Below are 22,941 nucleotides of genomic sequence, written 5' to 3'. Positions count from 1 at the left end.
GCCCATTGGTATATAAAAAGCTGCCTGGAGATGCTGGGAATCGAAGAACATGGGTCTTTCTGCAGGCAAAGTGTATATTCTACCTTTCCCCTACTAAGCTGCTCAAGTGCTGTCTCTGGGGCTGCAGGACTATTATGCCAGAGGTTTCCCACCTTTTAGGCCAGGGAGCACATTTGGAATTTTTCATGTGCGACATTGGCAGCACACTCTCTGATCGCTTCCCTACCCTTGTCCCCACACTTTACACATACAGTCAGAAAGAGAGCAAGCACATGCACACATACTTCACTTTTCTAAATAGAGTTGCCACCTTTGGATGGGCAAAATAAGGGACAGGTAGGAGGAATCTGTACAGAGAGAGAGTTGGGGGGGGGGGGTTGGATGGACAGCCTCCTGCTTCCTTTGAGGGTTTCTCTGCCACTGGCTACCTCAGCAAGTTTAGGTTAGAGAGAAAGATCTGTATGGGTTGTTTTTTTTTAGTTGTTTTTTTTGAAGATTTCTTAGTTTACAAAAATACGTGCATTGTCTATTTTTTCAAGCTGTGTTTCCTACAGATCAGTTTCATTTGTTGTGAGATATTAGTGTTGCATACAGTATAAGGTGGGTAAGAAGAGAGGGGGGAAGGGAGGAGGGTAGGGTGGGGTGGGGTAGTAATGCTTCTATTCTTCTACTTAGCGTATGTGTCAGGTTTTATGTCAGTGTCACTTGTGTGGACTATTCGCTTGTTGTATTTCCTTGGTGGTGAGAGAAGCTGGGAGTGGCGTAGGGTTTGGTTGGTTGTCTTTGGTTGGCTGTGGTGAGATTTGTTCATATGTGTGTGAGGGGGTGGATTTTTGGATCAGGTTTGCCATATTGATTCATATGCTGTTGGCGCATTCTTGTTGTTGTCTTATTGGGTTGTGTATATGATGAAGGGGAACCATAGTGGGGTGAAGGCATCTTTTTCTATTTGTCCCTATTTGTGTCAGTTTCAGTTTATTGGTTAGCTTTGCTAGTAAGGCCGTTTCCCATACTATTTGATACCATCGGTCCATGTTCACTTCTGACAGGTCTCTCCAGTGCCCGGCAATGGTGCTTCTGACTGCTGAGAGTAGGTGGGTTATAAGCTCTTTATAATGTGAATGGACATTATTATATTGGGAAATGTTCAATAGGGCCAGTTCTGGGGTGACTTCTAATACCTATTACAGGTAGGTAGCCGTGTTGGTCTGCCATAGTCAAAACAAAATAAAAAAATAAAAAATCCTTCTAGTAGCACCTTAAGTTTGTTCTTGGTATGAGCTTTCGTGTGCATGCACACTTCTTCAGATACACTATTTAGTATTAGTATCTAATACCCATTTAGTTATTTTGCACATTTATTGTAGGACTGCTACCCCAAATGGTTGGATTATGGGGCATTCCCACCACATGTGAAGGTATGTGCCTATGGAGGTGCAGCCTCTCCAGCGTTTTGGTGAGGCTCCTGGGCATATCAGCGCTAGTTTCTGTGGTGTTAGGTATCATCTGTAAGTGAGTTTCTGGGTGAGTTCTTTTCTTTTAGCTGAGATGAGCTCTCTAACTATGTTTGAAGCAAAAGAAAACCAGTGTGAGTGAGAGAGAAATGGAGTGGGGGTGAGAGGGAGGGGTAGCTGCCTGCTTTCTTTTAGAAGAGCTGATTTCCTGGGGCAAGCTGCTTAGTGAGAATGCAGAGCAAAGACTTGGCTTTGAATGAGTTGTTGCCATTGCCACTCTTTGGCTGAAGCTGCTGCTCCAGGAAACAGTTCCCTCGTTCTCTTCGAGCCACTGGCTAGCCTGGAGTGTCAATCAGCCAGAGAGTGGGCTTTACTTCCCAGATGTCTAGCAATCTTACGGCATGGCAGTAGGGCAGGAGGTGGCACATTCCCGTTTCACCTCAGGTTGCAAAATGGGACAGGTCGCCCCTGCCCACACCAGCACCCCTTACACACAGCCAGAAGAAAGATACATAAACAACACAGAGCCATCCCACTTAGACCCAAACACCACCAGTGCAGAGGGGTTGCTTGGCAAGCATTTATTGGCAGTAAGATGGGCAGAATGTTGCAGGTGGGCAAAACAAAAATGCAGATAGCACAAACTGGAAGTCTGTGCCTATTTTAGGAGCTGCCCACGGATCTAAATCTGGCACCATACCAGAGCCACGTTGGCAGGAGTGGCTCTGGTATGGTGGAAGGGGGAGAGGATCTAAGTCAGGGATGGGGAATCTGTGACCCTCCAAACGTTGATGGGCTATAACTCCCATTATCCCTTTACCATAAGTCATGCTGGCTGGACCTGATGGAAGTTGGGAGTCCAACAACATCTGGAGAGTCACAGGTCCTCTGGTCCCTGATCTAAGCAAACACCATACTAAGTGGTATAAGCAAGGTTTGATTGGGGAAGGGGATAGCCACAGAGACAATATATCTAGCAAGGATGAGTGTATGAGCCACCCATGCAGTGCTTTCTGCCAAGCTAGTTTTGCGAGCGGAGGAGAGGGGATGGGACTGGGAGAAAATCCAGGTAGCTTTTCCAGCAAAGTAGAGGGTGTCATGAAGAAACATTCACAGCTGCTACAATACACAGAGACAATGCGAAGTGGGGAAGGAGGGAGGGGGAGGCTTCCCACCCAGAGGGCTGAGTGTAGATAAATAAATAAATAAACAAACAAACAGGGCTGAACTCACCAGCTGTCTTACCTTGCCCAGATGGTTCTCCACCCCCCCCATCCACCCACCCCACTTATGATGGTTCTCCAGCTCCCATCCACCCACTCACCTGTTTGTGAACTTTTGTAAGCTGCTCCAGGTTGTTCTCAAGAAAGGAAATCTTCTGCTTCTGGGAATGAGCCCCCCCGCTATCCTCGGGTTCCAGCTCCGCGCTCTGGAAGGCAAGTACAGAGTGAACTTGTACCTCTGGGAGGGTGAATGGGATGGGATAGGAAACCCAGCCAAAGTTGTGCAGCCACACATCCAGAATCCAAACCTAATGCCCTCATTTGATTGGCCAGCCCAAAATAGGCAGGCTTCTGGGAGGCTTCCTTGGGTGGCTTGCTCCAGAATAATGAGGCTATTATGGTTACTACTATAATGTGTAGTAACAAACCTAGACAGCATCTTAAAAAGCAGAGACATCACCTTGCCGACAAAGGTCCGTATAGTTAAAGCTATGGTTTTCCCAGTAGTAATGTATGGAAGTGAGAGCTGGACCATAAAGAAGACTGATCGCCGAAGAATTGATGCTTTCGAATTATGGTGCTGGAGGAGACTCTTGAGAGTCCCATGGATTGCAAAAAGATCAAAGTTATCCTCAATGGAAGGACAGATCCTGAAGTTGAAGCTCCAGTACTTTGGCTACCTCATGGGAAGAGAAGACTCCCTAGAAAAGACCCTGATGTTGGGAAAGATAGAGGGCACAAGGAGAATGGGACAACAGAGGATGAGATGGTTGGACGGTGTTCTCGAAGTGACTAGCATGAGTTTGGCCAAACTGCGGGAGGCAGTGAAGGATAGGCATGCCTGTCGTGCTCTGGTCCATGGGGTCACGAAGAGTCGGACACGACTGAACGACTGAACAACAACAACTACTACTACTACTACTACTAATAATAATAAATATGAGGCTAGCATAGGATTAAGGACAGTGCTACAGCATACTGGTGTATACTGGAATGGGAGACACAGCTGGCTCCGAATGGGCTAGAGCATGTGGAGTGACTTGTTGATTTTCCAGTAAGAATGGAAATGGGTTTCCTGGGGAATGTGGTCTGCAGGCAGGTTTGGGGCCCCAAAGCTCTCTCTTTAAAAACAAAGCACTGGTCAATTTTAGAGTTGACTAAGGGCTCAACCAGATTGCCTTTTGTGCAGCTGAAAGAAGCCAAGGGTTTTAGAGGTAAGTACTGTAGAGCAGAGCTGTCCTTGGATCAAATCTTGCCTCTGCCATGATGGCCTTAGGTTAGCCACCACCTTCCAGGCTTAGCCCACTCCCCCAGTGTGCAACATAGAGCTAGCACCACTAACGTGCCTTTAAACATTTGTTATAAGGATTTCTGAGTGTATGTGAAGGGATCTCAACCCTCTAAAGTGTTGGTGGGGAGCCTGTCATCCTCCAGATATTGCTGGACTACAACTCCCATCATCCCTGATCATTGGGCCATGCCAGTTGAGGCTGATGGGAGTCAGGAGGGAAACAGGTTTCCCTAACGAACCCTGTATAAATGCTAAAAGAACTACAACGTACTTTCTTAACTCGAGTCGTGACGTCTTGAACGAACAGCTTGCGAAGGTTGTGGAGGGTCTGGAGTTCACGGGCCTGGAGGGGTAGGAAAAGAAAGGCAGGGATGAGGTGGTGAGACCAGAATGGGGGCTTCAGCCCCACTCCCTGCCCCCATCCCTCACCTCTTCTTTAGCTACTTACAACAGTCTCCTCCAGCCCTTTGAGGTCCTGTTTGGACTGCTCATGTCGCTCATACAGAAATCTGTGAAGAAGATAGACAGTGAGGGTCAAGGGGTATGTGGAGTGCAGGGAAGAAGAAGTCATTTCATGGCAGAAAGGGTCCAGATGCACTCCTTGAAGCAGAACTGGCAGTGCAAGGATATGCTGTCCCATGTCAAGCACTAGACCCCAGCATCTGGCAAGGGAGGGAGGGAGCCAGGCACAAATCAGGCCCCTGATCACCATGATCAAGGGGTGGGCAAATTTGAGGAGGGGCCTGGACATACTTGCAAACCAGATAAACTGTTGCGGGTGCCACACACATGCTGCAACACTCTCCTCCCCAGCTGTAACCCCCCAGAATTTTCCCAAATTAGGCTAGGGAGGGGAATCTTCTATTGAGCTTCTTTTGAGACTAATTTCAGCAAGTTGGAGGAGACCCTGTGGGCACCAATGAAAGCTTCTGCAATGAAAGCTTTATGGAGGATCTTTAAAGAATTTTATAAATTGTATATATTAGCATGTAAATATTGGGGAAATGGTCAATTGTAATGAAGAAACATGATTATGCTTTCATTATGTTATGTTACTATCTATATGTAATTGTTATTGTTAATATTGATTTTACTATTATGGAAGTTTAAATAAAGTTATTTTTAAAAATAAAATAAAAGAAAGCTTCTGCAGCCACATGTGTGCCCACAGCCTCCATATTGGTGACTCGCCCATTGGTCCTCATCACCCACTGATGAGGGCACTGATGTTGAGGGGTGACTTGGTGGTGGAAGAAAAATGGAGAACTAAGCAGGAAGCTGCTTACCCCTAGTCTCAAGGCATGCACAAGCAGCTAGATATCTCTCAAGAGAGGCGATTTGAGTTACCGCTTTCCTAGCGAGAGCTCTAGATTGTTCCAGAGCATTCTTCCTGTTCCATAGAGGCACAGAACCTGCATGTGGAGCTATGTGCTTCTCTCTAATTAGGGGTGCTTGAAGGTGGAGGAGGGGGAGATTGTGCACAATGGTTTAGGAAAGCAGAATCTTGGGTAATGCCCACTCCTAAAATCTGATAAGAGTTTCTCAACACTGGGGCCAATGCTTGGGGAAGGAAGAGTGCCAATTCTCACCACATTTCCTGCGATTGGGTCAGAGGTGGGATGGGAAAGGTGCACAGTATAGCAGGAGTGAGAGATGAGAAGAGCTTTCTGACATTTAGCTTCTACATCAAGGAGCAATTTCCCTGCTTTGCACTGGTATCCTCTTTTAACAGGAAAATGCTCAATCTTATACCCATTTCTATTCCTCCTTTTAAAGTTACCTATCTGCAACTGCAATAGAGGACTGTTCCACACAAGCCTGCTACAAAGTATGCATGCAAAAGAGATTTGCAGGCAACTCTGCTTCAGTGCTAAGTATTCCTATATAATGCACACATATTTGTGAACACGTTTCTCTCATTCCCAAACTACCTTGTCAAGCATAAGGCATGGGAAATCAGCCTTTGAAGTGGCATGTCAAAGCAGGAGAAATCTAGGATATTGCCTTATATCGGGTCAGATTGCCTAGGCTAGTATTGTCTGACTGGCAGCAGCTCTTCAGGGTCTCAGGCAGAGAATCTTTCCCAACACTTTCTTCCTTTTTAAAGTGAAGGATTGAAATTGGGAACCTCTACATGCTAAGCATGTATTCCACCACTTAGCTATGCTCCCTCCATCCTCTAAATACAGTAGGTCAACATCAGCTTTCCCTCTGTGGTACCCTCCAGATGTTTTGTACTACCATCCTCATCAGCCTCAGATAGCATCATGTGCTGGTAGGAATTGTAGTCCAAACCACCTGGAGGGCACCAGGTTGGGGAAGACTGGTCTAGACAGAGGTGGTTGTTCTCAAATGCTGGCTTTTGTTTCTCTTGTGGTTTGCTCCTTGGTTGGGATGAGCAGAGTCCGCGGAAAGTGTCTGGGAAAGGAAGGGCAGGAGGGTCTTCTCACGTCAGCTCCTGCAGCTTCTGTGATTTCTCCTGTTCCTCACTCTTGAGTTTCTCATAGTCAGCACGGAGTTTCTCCAGTTCAAGCTCCAATTTCTGGTTCAAGCTAAGCAGGGATAGAATAGAGAGAAAAACAGGGAGACTAACACAGGGACAGCAAACATGTCACTTGACTCCCATGCTTTCTTAAAGGTCTTATCCCCCTCAGATCAACACAGGAAGCGAATGTTAAATGCTTGAGGCAGAGAGAGACGAAAGAGCCATGGCTTCCAGCCTTTGTGAGCAGCTAGATTGGGACAAAGCACAGACACTGCTGCTTGACTCACCCACTGCTTAAGCCTTTCCACTGCTACCAGTCTTGGACACATTCCTAGCCCTGACAACCTGATTTTTAACTAGGTTAAACCAACCCTCCCCCCATAACTTTGGGAAGTGGAGGGTGTTTTGTTTGGGGGAGGTTGGTCAATCCCAGCTTCCTTGTCAGAACCCCAACTCCTAGAAGGGGGAACAACCACATTTAAAATTGGTTCAAGTTTGTGGTGCACACATGTCCCAAGCTGTGAGAGCCTGGCTGAAGCCCTGAACTGGCCGCCTGGAGCTCCTTATTGGATATGTGCCACCTAAACACCTCCACTCGGCTACCTTTATATCACACAAGGGGCATGGACTTGCATCCCACACACCACAACAGCTTTGAGCCTAGGCTGCATTGCCATTAGCCCCCAAGTGGCTCTTGCCTCACTCCTAGTTCTGACTTTCCTTCCGGTTCCTACCTCCTATAAGCTACGTGGCTGTGGTTGTCTCCTCCGCTTCTCACAGAAGCCCACACCTTCCAAGCCTTGCCTCAGCTCCAGCAGCCCACAACAGCCCCCCAACCAGGCCCTGCTAGTACGCCAAGTCTCCCAACTCCTGCACAGCCTGTCTCATCACGAGACTCACCCACCCTACATGGTGAACCACATCCCACCCATGGAAGCGACTTGGCCCATCCTCAGGATGACTCACTCCTTGAGCTCATCAATGATCTTCTGCTTCTGGTTGATCTCATCACGCAGTCGGGCCAGCTGTTTGTGATGGGCCTCACGGTGGCTCTCCAGTTGCACTTCAAGGGCCTTCTGTGTGATAGGGGTGAAACAGGTCAGAAAGGCAGAAAGCCAAACCCAGGAACATGGCAGCACACACCTTGGATCCTCTCCACAAGTACAGAGGAAGCTGCCTTATTCTGATTCAGATCATTGGTACATCTAAACTCAGTAATGTCCACACTGATGAGCAGTGGCTCTTCAGGGGGCTACCTTAGCCCTACCTGGAGATGCCGGGGAGACGCCGGGGAGATGCTCAGGTAGGGAGACGCCCTACCTGAACCAGGCAGGCCACTGCTGTGATACAAACCTTTACTTCATCTGTATCCTGGATCAAGTCCTGCTCCTTGCCCACTTCATGAACAGTCTCTGTGAAAGAGAAGGAGGAGGAAAAATAATCCTTGGGGTACAGCCAGAATTAGAGACATGGCCATCCTATCCCTTGAATTTACCCTGTGACCTCCTGAGTGTGCAAGTCACTGTTACAGCTTAATCTCTCAGCCTCTGTGCAGCCATGGGGTGGAGTATCCATTTAAAGAGTAACTAAACAGGGTTGTTGTGAGGGTAAACAATGAAGACCATACAACACTTTGAAATGAAAAAAGCACTTGAATCTGCTGAAGGTCGCTTGTCAGCAAACTAGATTGCAGACCCCAATGTAATCAGATGATCAAGGATTCTGCTTTTAGCAGTCAACCACATTATGCAGGTCTCTCTCTCTCTCTCTCTCTCTCTCTCTCTCTCTCTCTCTCTCTCTCTCTTTCAAACACCATTTCCAGGCACAAATGTTGCAACCATTCCCATGTTCTGCATCAGATATAAGCCAAGGCATAGCCTAACCTTGGGCTTGCAGTTTAGCTAGCTCTTCACTCAGAGTATCATAGGATTCCTCCAGGTTCCGCTTCTTCAGCTCCACACTCTGCATGTACTCCGTGAGTGAGCGGATCTTTGCCTCATGCTGGGGGGGATGCATGGAGAAGAACAAGCAAGAGATGACTTTTACAGGTACATCAAATACAAAGGTGCATTTAACAGCATATCACACAGCAGGAAACAGGATTTAACTCTTCATACACCTGCAGATGCATGAGGAGTTCAATCCTGCTTGGTTTGGATTTGCAAGGGACTTCCCCATGGGGCACTCTTGGTGCACCCTTCAGAAAGCAGGAGATCAGTCCCCCTTGATCACGATCTCCTTGCACAGGCTAGCTTTGAATGGTGGGCGGGATCACCAACCTGTGAAAGTTGGGGCAGGGAAATAAAGGTCTGGCCTGCCAAGACATAAAAGGTTCCCTAACTTGTTCCACATTCTCAAAGCCCCACTTCCCCCATGACTGCAGTTATTCTGTCCTGGCTCCCACAGGTCTGACCTGAGAGATGAGGAGCTGGCAGGAAGACAGTTCTCGCCCTGTCACCTCCATCTTGCGGTGACACTCGACTTGCAGCCCCTCCAGTTGCCGGCAGCGCTTCACAACAGACTTCACCTCCGATTTGATCTTGCTGATGTAGAGCCGGGCAACGGTGAATTCCTCCTCAATCGCACCACTGATCTCGACTGGCTGAAAATGGGGGGCGAGGGAGAATGGGGTATGAACACACTAACCAGCCTCTTCCAGCCAGATCTGTTTGCTGAGCATTCATCCTGACTCTTTTTCAAAATGTCTGCCGATAGGGTATAAATCATCACTTCAAGCAATTGTTTTCCCATGATTCCCAGGGCATTTTCCTATCACTTTCCTTACCACAAAAGTTCATTTTTTAAAAAAGTGGGCTTGGTGGACAAGAGCACCAAAACCAGTTTAATTGAATACCCTAAATTTGCTGGGATATGGCTGAAAACCACCCTGCAACATACCGACAATCTTGAAGCAGCCACTGCCTGGGGCACACAGTTCAACCACATGACCCTTGCAAGCAGAGCCAGTCAAACTGGCTACTTCCACATTAGCTATTTAATATGGATTTGCCACCCTTCATTCCCTCATTTTGGACTGGGATGGTTTAACTCAGAGGAGAACTATTGAAATTAATGGACCTAAGTTAGCCATGTCTATTAATTTCAGTGAGTTTTAGTCTGAGTAAGGCTAGCACTTGATACAACACTTGGATTCCAGTGGTTTTCCAGGTTGTCCAATTTATTTTCAGACCTGGTATGTAGCAATCCCACCTCACAACTTAACACACTTTTATAATAGCAGCCTGCCCAGAGCTACCACCATCAACTCCAGTTAACCCTTGTGTTGCTATTTTCTGTAATAAAAGTAAAATTGGAAGGGCCAATGCAGAAGCTAGGAATCTCTCGCAGGTCCATAATACATACATTATTGTATATTCTCATCAGGTGTTTCCTGTTCTTCCCAAGTTGTCCCCCCCCTCCTTACCAGCTTGATCTCACCATTGCCCACGATGACGCTGAACTCGCTCAGGTCCTTCATGAGGCCATTGAGGACCTCAGCAATGCGCTTGCGCTGATGTGCACTGAACTCCTGCAACCGCTGCAATTCTGATTCCAAGGACAGCATGGTGGCCTGCAAGGTGAGAAGATGGCTCAGCCAACCCAAGAAAACTGAACTTCTGAGTTGCAAACACAGAATCCTCTCTTTTGGCAGGATAAAGGGTTAGGCTACAACTCCCATCAGCCCCAGCCAGCACAGTCTGATGGGATGGCTAGGGCAATGTGAGGACACCAGGTTGGCAAAGGCTGGTTTCAAGCTTCCCTCCAAGCTCTATCATTTGAAGTGGACCAGATTCTGCAAACACAAGCCTCGGAGGGAAATAAATGCCATATCACAATGTTAGTAAAATGCATTCCTGAAAGTTTAGGTCAACATTTTCTACGGAACTCTTGATTCACATGTTGCAGGACGAACAGAGGCAGTTTTAGTGTAGCGTGACAGGTACAGTCGCACTGGGTGTCGCGCTGCAGGGGGCACCAAAACAATGCTGTAGAACAGAGTGTGAGGGTTGGAGGAGCACTGAATTTTAGCATCTCAACAGGATGCCACTGAAATTTGAGAACCCAAAGTCTGCCACTGGACAAAGCCTTCAAAGGAGCACTTGCAAGGAGCACAAGGCTCAAAGAAATGGACCTGGAATTGGATCTAAACTGGAGGGCCTCAGCAATCAGAAGACTAAGGGTGAATGGGGGTTTCTCTGCTCTAGTTCCGCCTTGCTGAAAAACTGTTTTGAGTTTAATATCACTCAAAGGCAGGACTGAGTGCATTCCACACTCGAAAGAAGAAGAAAGATTAGCATTCTGCCCCAAGAATAAATGAATTATGCAATCTGTATAAATTATGCAAATCAAGCTCCAGTTTCTCATACTCTTAATAGTTTTTATTTTTTTTTACTGTTTTAAGTAATTTATACTGCTAGTACTAGTTTTGCTGAGGAGTAAGGTGCTATGTAAAGGACTGAATCTGTGCCCCAACAACAGGAAATTTCATTTAAGTGCTCTTCAGACTCCAGAGATTTTAGCAGACATTGGTCAGATGCTTTCAAGAATATTTTTGCAGCCATAAGGGGTAGATACTTGATTCTTATTTTAAAATGAAAGCTGAAATTTTCGGGAAGGTGAATTCTGCAACCAGTTCTGCACTGTGCACTTTTCCCATGCTTTTGCAGAATTGCAGAGTACTGTATATGCGTGTGTGCGCACACCCACACTCACACCCACACCCACACACCCTATACTCTTGAGGACTAAGCCAAGATTCAATGTGGTCCTGATCCTCCTCTACCAATGGATCTCAAGGTTTACTAACCCCAAGGAAGGACCTGGCATCCCAGCACTTACCACCTTCTGGGACAGCTCATCCACCAGCAGCTGATTCTGCTGGTTTTTCTCTTCTACCTCCTGGGATTTCTGGTCGTAGTTGACAGCCAGCTCTTCCAGAGCTTGTAGCACCTCCTTTACCTCCTCCTTGGCTGAGTCGTTCTCCGACTGCAAGTGGCTTAGCTCACGCTGCACTTTTTCATTGTCCCCACGAGTTGACATTAGCAGCTGGTGGGGAAGAGGCAGAGAAGGGAATAAGTAAGGACCCAGTAGGTCAAAGGTTGTCAAGGGCAGTCAAGAAAGAAGCAAGACGGGCTGAACAGGAGGCCCAAATAGCGATGATGTGGGATAGACAGGCGTCCAAACAGAGTGAGATAGAGGAGTGTTGAGAGAGAGGGCTCACCCACACTTAACTTTTGCCCCAGGCTTTCTACACACAGCTCTGCTCTTTCCCAATCTGTGTCCAAGTGCTTTTTTGTTTTGCCATGCCACTTCCCCCAGGAAAACCCGCTCTTTAATTCTGAATTGGGAGAAAGGGCAATGCAGGTTTTCCATGGATTGTCGTTTGCTCTGATTCAGTGGTAAAAAGTGAGTATTTGAGGAGAAAGCTCCAGGGGAAAGAAAGAAAGAAAGAAAGAAAGAAAGAAAGAAAGAAAGAAAGAAAGAAAGAAAGAAAGCAAGCGCTCAGACAGGTGCTTAGAAATGTGGAGCAACGGTAAGTGTAGATGAGCCCAAAGATGAAAAGAAAGAGAGTGAGCATGAGAGAGAATGTATGCAAGCTGGAACGGGGTAGGGGTTAGCATATTGGGCTGGAATACCAGAGTTCAAATCCCCCAGCATAAGCTGCCTCACAGGGTTCTTGTAAAGGCAAAATAGGAAGGGGCACCATAAGTTCCATGAAGGAAAGATCAGATATGAATGTAGCATGCAAGTATAAAGATGATATACTCAATAGAAAGAACATAGCAATGAGAGAGACAAAGTTCACACCAGCATGCATGCACATACATGTCAACATATAAGCAAACTCTTGTAAACAAACACATACAGCACTGCTCACCTCCTCTTGGTCCAGCATCTGCTGCTTGAGCTTCTCCATCAGTTGGCTCTGCTGATTGATTTCATCATCCTGGATGGAGAGGAAACAAACATTTCAGTGGTGGTAGCCACCATGTCCTCTGCCACAGACGCAAGATATCAAGCATGGAGAGAAAGATTCAGGGTCTGAGGTGGGCGTAGGATTTCAAGCATCCGAGCGACACAAGGGGGAGGGGAGGCTGAACAGCATAAAGGAAGGAGGGGAGGCCTCAGACCTTGTCATCAAGTTGCTTGTAGAGTTTGCGGATTTCCTCCTCGTACTTGTGCCGCTCCTCGTCTGAGATCCGGATGACAATAGAGGAGTTGTTATCATTCACTGGCATCTCATCGCAGGTATCAGGCACCGCCTTCTCATCATCACTCAGCTGCTCTGTTTCTGGGACATTCTCACCTGGGAGGATTGTTTTAAAAAAGAAAATAAATTAATAAAAAAAACCCCACTGTGTCCCATCCCCACATGATTTAAATAAGCAGCAGCACCTTATTTGGATGCTGTCATGAAGGTAGCTCCGCAGTGCCACCCCACAACATTGGCCACTCCTATTCAAAGAAATCTGTTTGCTATTTCCTGCCTTTGGCACTTTGAAGAACTGGAAGGTGGTTATATTTTGTATTAATACCTAACTGTCCTGAAAAGTGTTATCATATATGACTCTATTTATTTCAACTCAAACAATATCAACTGATATTTGTTCCAGTAATCAATATCACCTATTTTACAGTGAATCTAAAATGTTATAATGTTAGTAGTGCTGTAACAAATTGCTTGTGTGGAATGTTGTACTGTTTTGAAACAAACTGATATTAGGTTGCTGGGAGCAAAGATCGGCTGTGGCTGTCCCCAGAGGCAGACGTGGTCATAATTCTTGCTACAAGTGTTTCTCCACCACCACTATTTTGGTCTGTGTGATGGCTGCTATGATGGGAGGATGTGCAATTCTTATTGTATCATTTTAAAAGAAGGTGGGGTAGTTTCCCAAAGGGGAAACTTTCAACAAGAACAAGCCCACTTGTGCCAGAGGACACCTCCCACTCCAAATACATGGGGTGGATGTGGATGGTGTTGTGTCCCTTGAAAGACCTGAAACTTTATTATGAATCAGCTTGCTTGTTTTGACTAAAAGAATGGATGATATTGCAGCACTCAGATTTACTTTATTTGGAAGGTTTCGATAATCGCTTTGGGTGGCATGCCTACCTGGGATATTAAAAAGTTAACATTCATAGAGGCTTCCTGAAACATATCATAAGGAAGTCACTATATAGGTTATGGGAGGAGTATAAAGATTTATTGGAACAAAAAACTCCCTGGTGGCGATCTCCTCTGGAGGCCATTGCAGTGAAAAGAAAAAAATATGGAAACAAACAGAGCCACGTACAAAGACCTATTAGAAGAAGATAATCAATTGTAAGTGAAAAAATTCGAAGAAATCAGACATCACCAAATGGACTGGCTACAATATTACCAATTCAATGAGGTTTATATAGGAAAAAATGGTTTTGCAACAGAAGAATCAAAATTAGATAAAGAATTAATACAAAATAAGAAAAGAGTAATATCTAGAATGTACAAGCTTCTTTTAGAGTGGGAGGTGAAAGATGAAGAGGTGAAGGAAGTAATGATTAAGTGGGCAAAAGATTTCGGCAAGTATATCCAATTGTCGGCATGGGAAAGATTATGGAATAAAGAATGGAAATTTATGGCTTGTTATACACTAAAGGAAAATTTCTTGAAGATGTTCTGTAGGTGGTAATTAAGTCCCAGCAAACTGGCCAAAATGTATAAAACGAGATCTAATACTTGCTGGAGGTGTAAACAGGCAGAAGGGACATTGCTTCATATGTGGTGGGGCTGCAAAAAAATTATGAATTTCTGGCATATTATTTATGAGGAATTGAAAAAAAAATGTTTAAGCAAACTTTTATATTGAAACCAGAAGCCTTCCTCTTGGGCATTTTGGATTCAGATATTCCAAATGAAAAAAGGAGAATATTTCTATAAGCTACAACAGCAATGAGAATACTGATTACCAAAAAAATGGAAAAGAGAATCAGTACCAACAAAAGAGGAGTGGCAGGATAAATTATTTGATTATCTGGAATTGACAAAAATGACAGAGACAATTAGGAGACAGCCAAACCAAAAGTTCAAAAAGGAATGGGAAATTTATAAAGAATATTTTTAAAAAATTGTCCCCAAGTCAAAACCTGGACATGCTTTGATTAAATTTTGCAAGTTACAAGACAGATTATAAGTATAGCATATAGATAACAGAAGAAATGGGGAAATGACCAAAGAAGATGATTATCAAAAAGATAAGACAGACCCTCATTGAGGAAGACAGAAGTTTATTGGGAAAGCTAAGTAATTGGAAATTAAGAATTTGGTAGCTTAAGTTTTCTTTTAAGAACTTATGGATTTATGGACGTATGTATGTTCTTCCTTTTTATTATTTTCCTATTTTCTTTAATTTTGTGTGTGTGTCTGTTATTTGTTAGTAAGAAATGGAACAATTTGTAAAATGTAAAAAAACTAATAAAAAGCATTATAAAAAAAGAAAGTCCCATGCTTTCTTAAAAAGATGCAACAGACTAGATTGAACTGCAATCCAAACACAGCCTGCAGATTTCCTGCTCACCATTGCGCCAGCGCCCTAGCTCAGCCTCCAGCTTGGCAATTGTCTCCTTTAGGACCTTGTTCTTCTCCTTCTCCTTCTCAAACTTCTTCTTCCACTGCTCAGCTGTCAGTTCCAGATTCACCGATGCTGTATTCTTGATTGTCTTGGCCCTGCAGTGGGGCAGAACTAAGTGTCAGAGCCTTTACGCAGATAATTGTGTTAGGGATGCCAAATACCCTTCACAGAGATACAGGGCTCCCGGCAGAGAGGGAATTATTGCTAGATAATTTCCAGCTGTGGTGCATACCCCATATATTCCAAGTGATTAGGAATTTTGCCTTGCCATGTAAAAATCTACTTTCCCCCAATCTTTTGCTCTTAAATTCCCTGTGCCTGAAGAAAAACTCTGTGAGTTTCAAAGACTTGCAACTTTTTCAGCAACATTCATTTTTTGTATTTCCCTGCAACAGAACTCAATGAAAGGAGTAGGATGTGGCTAGGTAGTTTACCTCTGTCCAAACATGAGTGTAGATTTGGTCTCGGCATCATTGTAGCTGGAAGGTGAGCAGCAGATGAACATGGTCGTGCGGCAGTTTCCACCAAGGGAATCCTGGAGGATGCGAGTCATTTTGCTGTCCCGGTAGGGCACGTAGCTCTTCTGCATAAGACAATATGAAGCAGGCACATTTGACTTACCGGTATTCATTCCCTGGCAAAACTGGCCACCAGACACCCCAAAACACTCCACGGCACCCTCTTAGAAGGGAAAGGAAAATTCATTTTACCCAAGTCATTTTGGAATCTATCGACTACTGAATATAAATTTAACCATAAACATTTGGATATTTCTCAACCAAAAGAGCGGCTTATATTCTGGCCAATACGGTAGTTAATCTACTACAGTATATATTTTGGAAAGTTGCTTTTTTGTTTATTCAATATGCATTTGAATAAACCTCTTAAGATAATTGTAACCCAAAGTTTGCATGATGGTTCCTGAGATAAAACAGCAGGTTTTCATCTATATTTGTATACAATTGGGAACTATTTTAAATCAAGATGCAAGGCAGAACCTTTCAAAACTGCACTGAATTTAACCATTGGTTTCAAAATGGCAATGTGATTTTTTGTTTCTTAGGATACCCAAACAACATCAGGTATGAAACTGCTAGCTCATTATAGTTGTTGACCAGTAATCATTGTTCAATGGAGGTTTTTAAGCAAAAATATATCCATCTGTCATGGATGCTTAGTTGAGATTCCTGCATTGCATGAGGTTGGGCTAAATGACCCTTGGGTTCCTTCCAACTCTAAAATTCTAGGATTGTATATTCATAGTGATCTCAAAGTGCCAGTCCATACACAAGACAGAGGGATCAACAGGTTTGGGAGAATCAAAGGTTTGCAGAATTTAATTTATTTGGGTTTTTTTAATAGAATACGTATACTAAGGGGGAACTCCCCACAAATAGCCCAATGATGTGCTCAGTGGCCATAGAATGCTCAATGACATTGGGTGTGGGTGGGTGCATGTGGAAAAATGGGTTGGGGGGGAATGGCATGGCATATTCTGATGGAAGGTATGGCTGACTATGACAGTGAACTTGAGCACTCCTTAACTACAATGTTTTGTTGCAGTCTAACTGTAGAACCTCTATACCCTAAATCTCACAAGCACCTGCTGCCTTTGCTATGAATCCATGGTGGAGAACATTCCCTCTTGAAACATTGCATAATCAGTTAATTTTCACATTCTTGCTGTTTCCCAGTTAACGGAAGGCATATGTGCTCTCTTCAAATATCATGGTATCAATATTTTTGCTGCTGAGAGACAATTCAAGATAACATCCACTTGTATATTGGTTAGGTTTCCAATTACCTTCAGATAATAATTCAGAGATTTAATGATATAACACCTTGTTGATGCTGGATCTTAACTAGTTTGCTGCTTTGTCTGTTAAACCTTGACTACTAAATTTAGGCTTTGTACAAATGTTGGTGAATTTATTTATTTATTTATTTACTTACTTACTTACTTACTTACTTACTTACTTACTAACTAACTAACTAGGTTATATACAGCTCTCTGACAGAGCTCCCAACAAAAGTCTGCAGCAGGGTTTATCCTGGTCTAAGTGGGCATCTGAAAGCTGGGCTGTAGTTAAGGAGACTGCCCACTGTTCTTTTTCTGTGCCTGAATACAACACATTTTGCCTCCACATTTACACACTTACCTCTGAAAATGCACAGGATAGGTTCTGTTTGTTTGTTTCTGTGGGAAACTCTCAGAGCTCTAATAACAACCTGCTCGATATACAAGTCTCTTGTGGAGAGCTTATAGGATGTATGCAGCAGTGGTCCACGAGGTGCCTTAGCTTACTTCCTGTTATCCAAGTCCTTGCAGTGTACTGGTAGGGAGAGGAGGAGGAGGGAAGAGGTGGTGGCAAGGTCAGCATGGTGCACACATGCTGGTGAGGCCAATCTGGTACTTCCACAGATGCAATTGCACCTCACCAAACTCTCCACCGCTTCGTCCCTCCCAGGACGACACAGTGAGGCAGGTAACAGGAGGTCAGGTAAGCACCACTGCCCTGCCTTCCTGAGTTGTATGTTGCTCTATTTTGTTCTATTTAAGGCTAGGTTGAACATGCTCAGACACAACAGTTTCATGTGTTTGGTGTTCCAGTCTAAACAGTGCAAAGCTATTGTATCCCAAGGAGCCAGAGCTCACCGTGCCCTCAGCCAGAGCAGAGATGACATTGCCAAGCGCCGACAGGGACTTGTTGATATTCTTGGCCTCATCCAGGACAGCTCCCTCAGCTCCAGTCTTGCTGACCTGCCAGGAAAAAGAAGAAGCTTGATTACTGTGTTGAAGATAATTATTTCAGGCATTGCTGGGATCTGTATAGATATCCAACATGGGACAGCTAAATCTTTTGTTTATGGGAGAAATTAGACCTTGCCTGACTCTACAACTGGGCCAGGGACACCTGGCACCTACACCCCCTTGAAAAAACCCCAGCACCTTCTCACTGCCAGCCAGATCCACCAGGTAAAGCTTCCCACTCAGTTTCTGTTCAGTCTCCATGTTCTCCTGCTTGATGTTGATGAGGAAGATGCTGTGGCTGCGGGAACTGTGTTCATTCATGTCTGCAGGGGCAAAACAGTGAGAACATGGGAGCGCTAGAACCAAGCCGGTTCCCTATAGGGAAATTATGAGCAGGGATTTCCTGCACTGGGGGATAAATACCCCAACTCGATGCCTATCTAGGCCTAGGGTAGTATTCAATTAAATAGTTGTTATTACCCAATTGTTTGTACACACACTTGTGTCTTTTTCACTGTGGTCTCTGGACAAAACAGATGTCAATGCATTGGGGGGAAACCACTCAAAGAGCCATTTGACCAGGGAGAAGAATGAAATGAACATGAGGGAGCCCTGATGAATCAAGCCAAAGGCTCATCATACTGTTCTGACAAATAGGATTCCTCAAAAGAAAAGGGAAAAGTTGACAGCTATGGTTTTGTGGATTAGGCATGATTGGCAGCAAGAGGCTGCAACACCACACACTGCCTCTAGGGTGCAGCAATATTGTTGTTTATGACTTCACAGTTGGATTAGAGACTCTGTTAAGACTTGGCTGCAATTCAGAGAAGTCGGAACACACCTTCCCAAAGCACTGATGTTACACAGAAGCCCCATTGCCACTACAGCTCCCTGCTATGTTACTTACTAATCACAGTCTAGCTCGCTGGCCCTCTTTATCCCAAAGTCCATGGTGGGAACCTCCATCCTTTCCATATAGAATCATAGAATTGTAGAGCTGGAAGGGACCACGAGGGTCAAGTCCAACCCCCTGAAATGCAGGAATCTTTTGCCCAATTTGGGGCTTGGACCCACAAACCTGAGATTAAGAGTCTCATGCACCACTTACTATCATCCATCACTTCTGACTGAGAGCTAATGTGGCCCAGAGGTTAGGGTGTCAGACTAGCACTGCGAAGACCCAGATTCACATTAGCACTCTGTCATAAAGCTTGCTGGGTGACCTCACGCTAACTGTCATAAAGCTTGCTGGGTGACCTCAGACTAATCAGTTTCTCTCAGCCTAAACTATGTCACAGGATTGTTGTGAGGAAAAAATTGTGGAGAGAGACGTGTTCACTCCTTTGAGGAAAGGCAAGATATATATGTAATAAGTGAATGAATAAACAATACTGTCTGCATCTCAGGCTCCACATCTCAGACATTTGAAATTTGCCATCTTCATTTCCATGACCAGGCTCAAGTTTTTTAAAAAATAAATAAGTAAATAGAGAAGTCATATTTAATTCCTGGTAATTTTTATTTTCCTGTGTTTGAGACACTGGAGCAGAAAGGGTATTTCCATGTCACAGATTTAAAAGGGTTCAATAGCCATTCCTGCACCAACAGTTTTGAAAAAGGGGTCACATTTGACCACCCCAATAGCGTTCTGAGGAAAAATAATCATGAACTCACAATAAAAAGGATGTCTGGAAGGTTCTGGGCTATGTTCACACCTGATATTTAAAGCATAGTGATACCTCTTTAAACCTTCATGGCTTACTCCAAAGAATTCTGGTTCCTGCAGTCTGCTGTGTGGAGGTTTGTTAGGAGACCACTGTTCCCCTCCCAGAACTACATTTTTCAGTTCCTCTTCACAGATAATTCCCCTTCTGTGAGGGAAATACAGTATAGGGATCTCCTAAGAACATGCAGCAGCCTTAATAAACTCCAGCTCCCAGGATTCTTTGGGGGGAAGCCATGGCTGTTTAAAGTGGCATCATAGTGTCTTAAATGTATGCTGTGAACGTGGCTTTTGTTTATTAAAGTGTGAGAATCTATTAGGAGTAGCTCTCTCTGCTTCATACACCTCCCTCAGGGCAGGGCCTTGAAACCTGAGCCCAACTCACTCAGGCCTTCTCTTAGCATGAGCATAGTATTATCCCAGTGTTTCCTGGGATACAGACCATGTCTGTAATGACTTGCAACCCACCAAACTGCATGTAGCCAGCCTGCCATGGCAGACACCACTGAGGGGTTTGATTAAAACAATCAAGTAGTACTGAGCTAGTTCAGAGCTCCCCATTCACCCAACCACACCACCATAATCCCTCCGGCCCATTTTTATTTCTCAGAACTCACTGGTAACAGCCACATGGCGGTTAGATTTCCCCTCGTCAATGACATCCAGGATTTCTTCAGGGCTTGAAACAAAGCGCTCAGTGCAGCCCTGAGGGGGAAGAAGAAAAGGGCATTTGTCATAGTATATATGATGCTGCTGACCTCATGCTGCCGCCACCACCACCATGCCTCATGCAGCTCAACTGTCCATCTGGGCAGCTTCCCCTGCCTCCTGGCCATAGACAGATGCCCTAGGGTGACGAGATCCTGCTCGTCATGTGCGAAAATGATCAGTCTCACACCGGTGTGGGTTGAAAGAGTCTGATGATTCAAGGGCTGCAGGAGCTTTTATTTATGGGGCAGCAACACAGGAACATTTCACCATATTTGGACTACATGATTGCATCAGCCAGGGATACGGAAGTGCCATATATGGGTAGGGTGGACTCATACTTGCTTACGTAGCTTAACATGCTATGTCTACGTAGATCAATGGGCCTGTGTGTATGCGATGTTTACCGCGCCCAATAGGCGTGGTGTATGTTCTTCCTGATAAGGGCAGTACCCCAGTAGGCACGGTGCACGTTGGTGCATGGTCTTTCTGATAAGGGCGGTTTGTGGTTTTGTGTCACATACGCCTAAACGGCAAGTTTCCCTACACTAGGGTAGGTTTCCCTAAACTAGTTCCCTTCTGCATTTTTTAGGATAATAATGTCCATCAGACCCAGCCAGTGTGGCCAATGGCAAGGGATGATGGGAGCTGGAGTTCATCACAAGTTGGGGCAGGAAGCCTTAGGACAGGGGTCCCCAAACTAAGGACCGGGGGCTGGATGCGGCCCAGTCGCCTTCTAAATCTGGCCCGCAGACAGTCCGGGAAACAGCGTGTTTTTACATGAGTAGAAAGTGTCCTTTTATTTAAAATTTTATTTAAAATGCATCTCTGGGTTATTTGTGGGGCATAGGAATTCGTTCATCCCCCCCCCCCCCAAAATATAGTCTGGCCCACCACAAGGTCTGAGAGACAGTGGAGCGGCCCCCTGCTGAAAAAGTTTGCTGACCCCTGCCTTAGGATATACACAAAGGGAGAAAATTGTGGGGACTGCTTTTCTACCCCACAAAATGGTTAGATCATGGTAATTATACAAAAGTATCTACACCTCTAGTTATTATGAGATTTTTTTAATGACCAGCAGCACAATAACTGCTTTTAAAACACATTGCCTTTTTGTAACTTAAACTTGGATGTATCCAAGCACAAGCCTTTGAATCTTACTGTAAATCCTGCCTCCCCATCCAAAGCTTGAAAATGCATCCCTGAGGTAACCACTGGCCAGACGCAACACTCAGGCCACTAGTGCTCTCTCCCTTCCATTCTGGCCAGGAGTGTGCCCTGTGTGACACTTTCCCATGAATCTCACCTTCACAAATGGCACCCGGTTCTTGTCCTCGTGAACGGAAAGATTGGTCTTGGTCACTATGGGCAAGGAGAGGAGATCATTCAAAGAGGGCCCAGTTGACCCAGGAACATACATTTCACTTCAGTCCTTCACCAGGGCCAGCGCCCCTGACAGAATCCCCCCACCCCATGTCACTATTTTCTATCAAGCCCTTCTCCTTTACTCCTAGCGTGCAATGCCGTGTTCGTACCATTTCCCCTCAACATCCCTGGTGATAACTCACCATCTAACAGATCACGGATTTTGTCCAAGTAGATTTCAAAGTAGGAAACCTGGGATGGGGAGAGAGAGTAAGTAAACAGAACAGACATAAAGATGTGGGGGTCCTCAATTTTCCCTCAGTTATCATCCTTGTGAACGCATACCTTTCTAAGAATCACAGTGCTCAAAGTGAGAATAAGTAATACACTCTGGTCACACATCCACACCATACATCTAATCTAAAGCATTTATGCCGCTTCTGAGCAGTCTTGACTTCCCCCAAAGGATCCAGGGAGTTGTAGTTTACCCCTCACAGAACTGCAATTCCCAGCATCCTTCACAAATTACAGTTCCCAGGATTCTTTGGGGGATGCCATATGCTTTACATGTAGGGTGTGGATGAAACTGCCAACAATTCTGTGAGAAACAGAGGGGGAGCCTGAGCTCTGTGGTTGATGACTGGTCCTCTTGTTCAGTCCTGACCTTTATAGCCTCTTTAAATACAACAGTGCTGTGGAACTGAGGGCTTATCCACACTTACCTTTTGCTCCACTCTTTCCAGACAAAGGTCCATGCTTTAAAAGCTCCATGCCCAAGCACCCCTGCTTTTGTGGTTGCTGTTGCTCCAGAGCTTTCCCCATGAAAACCTGTTCTTTAAAGCTGAATCAGAGCAAACAGTCACCCATGGAAAACCCAAATTGGCATTTACTCCAACTGAGCACTACAAAGTGGGTTTTCAAGGGGAAAGCTAAACACACACACACACGGACACACACACGGACACAGAGCTTTTAAGCACAGACCAGTGTCTGAAAAGTGGGGGTGGGGTGGTAAGTGTGACTAAGAGCCCTTCTTCCCTGGATCTCATTTGAGCATCCCACCCATTGAAAATACAGATCCTTTGTTCCCAGTACCCACCACTGTTGCCCATACCCCTGGCCCCACTGCTATTCCGTATGCCTCTGACCTTAATGTGGAATTCCAGGTTCTCATCCATAGAGTAGATGTGGTTGAAGATGTCCTGGGCAATGCGAGGGATTATACCCATGAGCTGGGGGTCATGTAGCTTACCCTGGAGGAACAGAAACATCAGGAATGAGCCAAACGGATCTCCTCAAATGTTTTACAGCTAAGCTTTAGCTTTTGGGGG

The 22,941-nt window shown here is 45.1% G+C and overlaps 1 protein-coding gene across 2 annotated transcripts in view; it reads right to left on the bottom strand.

Moving 5' to 3' along the window:
- The window catches only part of KIF5A (kinesin family member 5A), a 57,347-nt gene that overhangs the window by 8,425 nt on the left and 25,981 nt on the right, over positions 1 to 22,941 (bottom strand). For both annotated transcript variants that reach the window (XM_033137627.1, XM_033137635.1), the window contains exons 4-23: positions 22,759 to 22,863; positions 21,814 to 21,862; positions 21,552 to 21,607; positions 20,155 to 20,242; positions 18,013 to 18,137; positions 17,719 to 17,823; positions 15,497 to 15,645; positions 15,009 to 15,157; positions 12,585 to 12,760; positions 12,332 to 12,400; positions 11,293 to 11,499; positions 9,878 to 10,024; positions 8,867 to 9,055; positions 8,337 to 8,454; positions 7,807 to 7,865; positions 7,420 to 7,529; positions 6,419 to 6,520; positions 4,417 to 4,477; positions 4,240 to 4,311; positions 2,779 to 2,883 (exon numbers count right to left, since the gene is read on the bottom strand). In XM_033137627.1, coding sequence (XP_032993518.1) covers positions 2,779 to 2,883; positions 4,240 to 4,311; positions 4,417 to 4,477; positions 6,419 to 6,520; positions 7,420 to 7,529; positions 7,807 to 7,865; positions 8,337 to 8,454; positions 8,867 to 9,055; positions 9,878 to 10,024; positions 11,293 to 11,499; positions 12,332 to 12,400; positions 12,585 to 12,760; positions 15,009 to 15,157; positions 15,497 to 15,645; positions 17,719 to 17,823; positions 18,013 to 18,137; positions 20,155 to 20,242; positions 21,552 to 21,607; positions 21,814 to 21,862; positions 22,759 to 22,863 — 2,241 coding nt within the window. The remainder of the gene's footprint in view (positions 1 to 2,778; positions 2,884 to 4,239; positions 4,312 to 4,416; positions 4,478 to 6,418; positions 6,521 to 7,419; positions 7,530 to 7,806; positions 7,866 to 8,336; positions 8,455 to 8,866; positions 9,056 to 9,877; positions 10,025 to 11,292; positions 11,500 to 12,331; positions 12,401 to 12,584; positions 12,761 to 15,008; positions 15,158 to 15,496; positions 15,646 to 17,718; positions 17,824 to 18,012; positions 18,138 to 20,154; positions 20,243 to 21,551; positions 21,608 to 21,813; positions 21,863 to 22,758; positions 22,864 to 22,941) is intronic.

This window comes from Lacerta agilis, chromosome 2 (assembly GCF_009819535.1).
Source record: "Lacerta agilis isolate rLacAgi1 chromosome 2, rLacAgi1.pri, whole genome shotgun sequence".
Taxonomy (NCBI): Eukaryota; Metazoa; Chordata; class Lepidosauria; order Squamata; family Lacertidae; genus Lacerta; species Lacerta agilis.
This window is presented reverse-complemented; position numbering and strand designations above follow the sequence as displayed.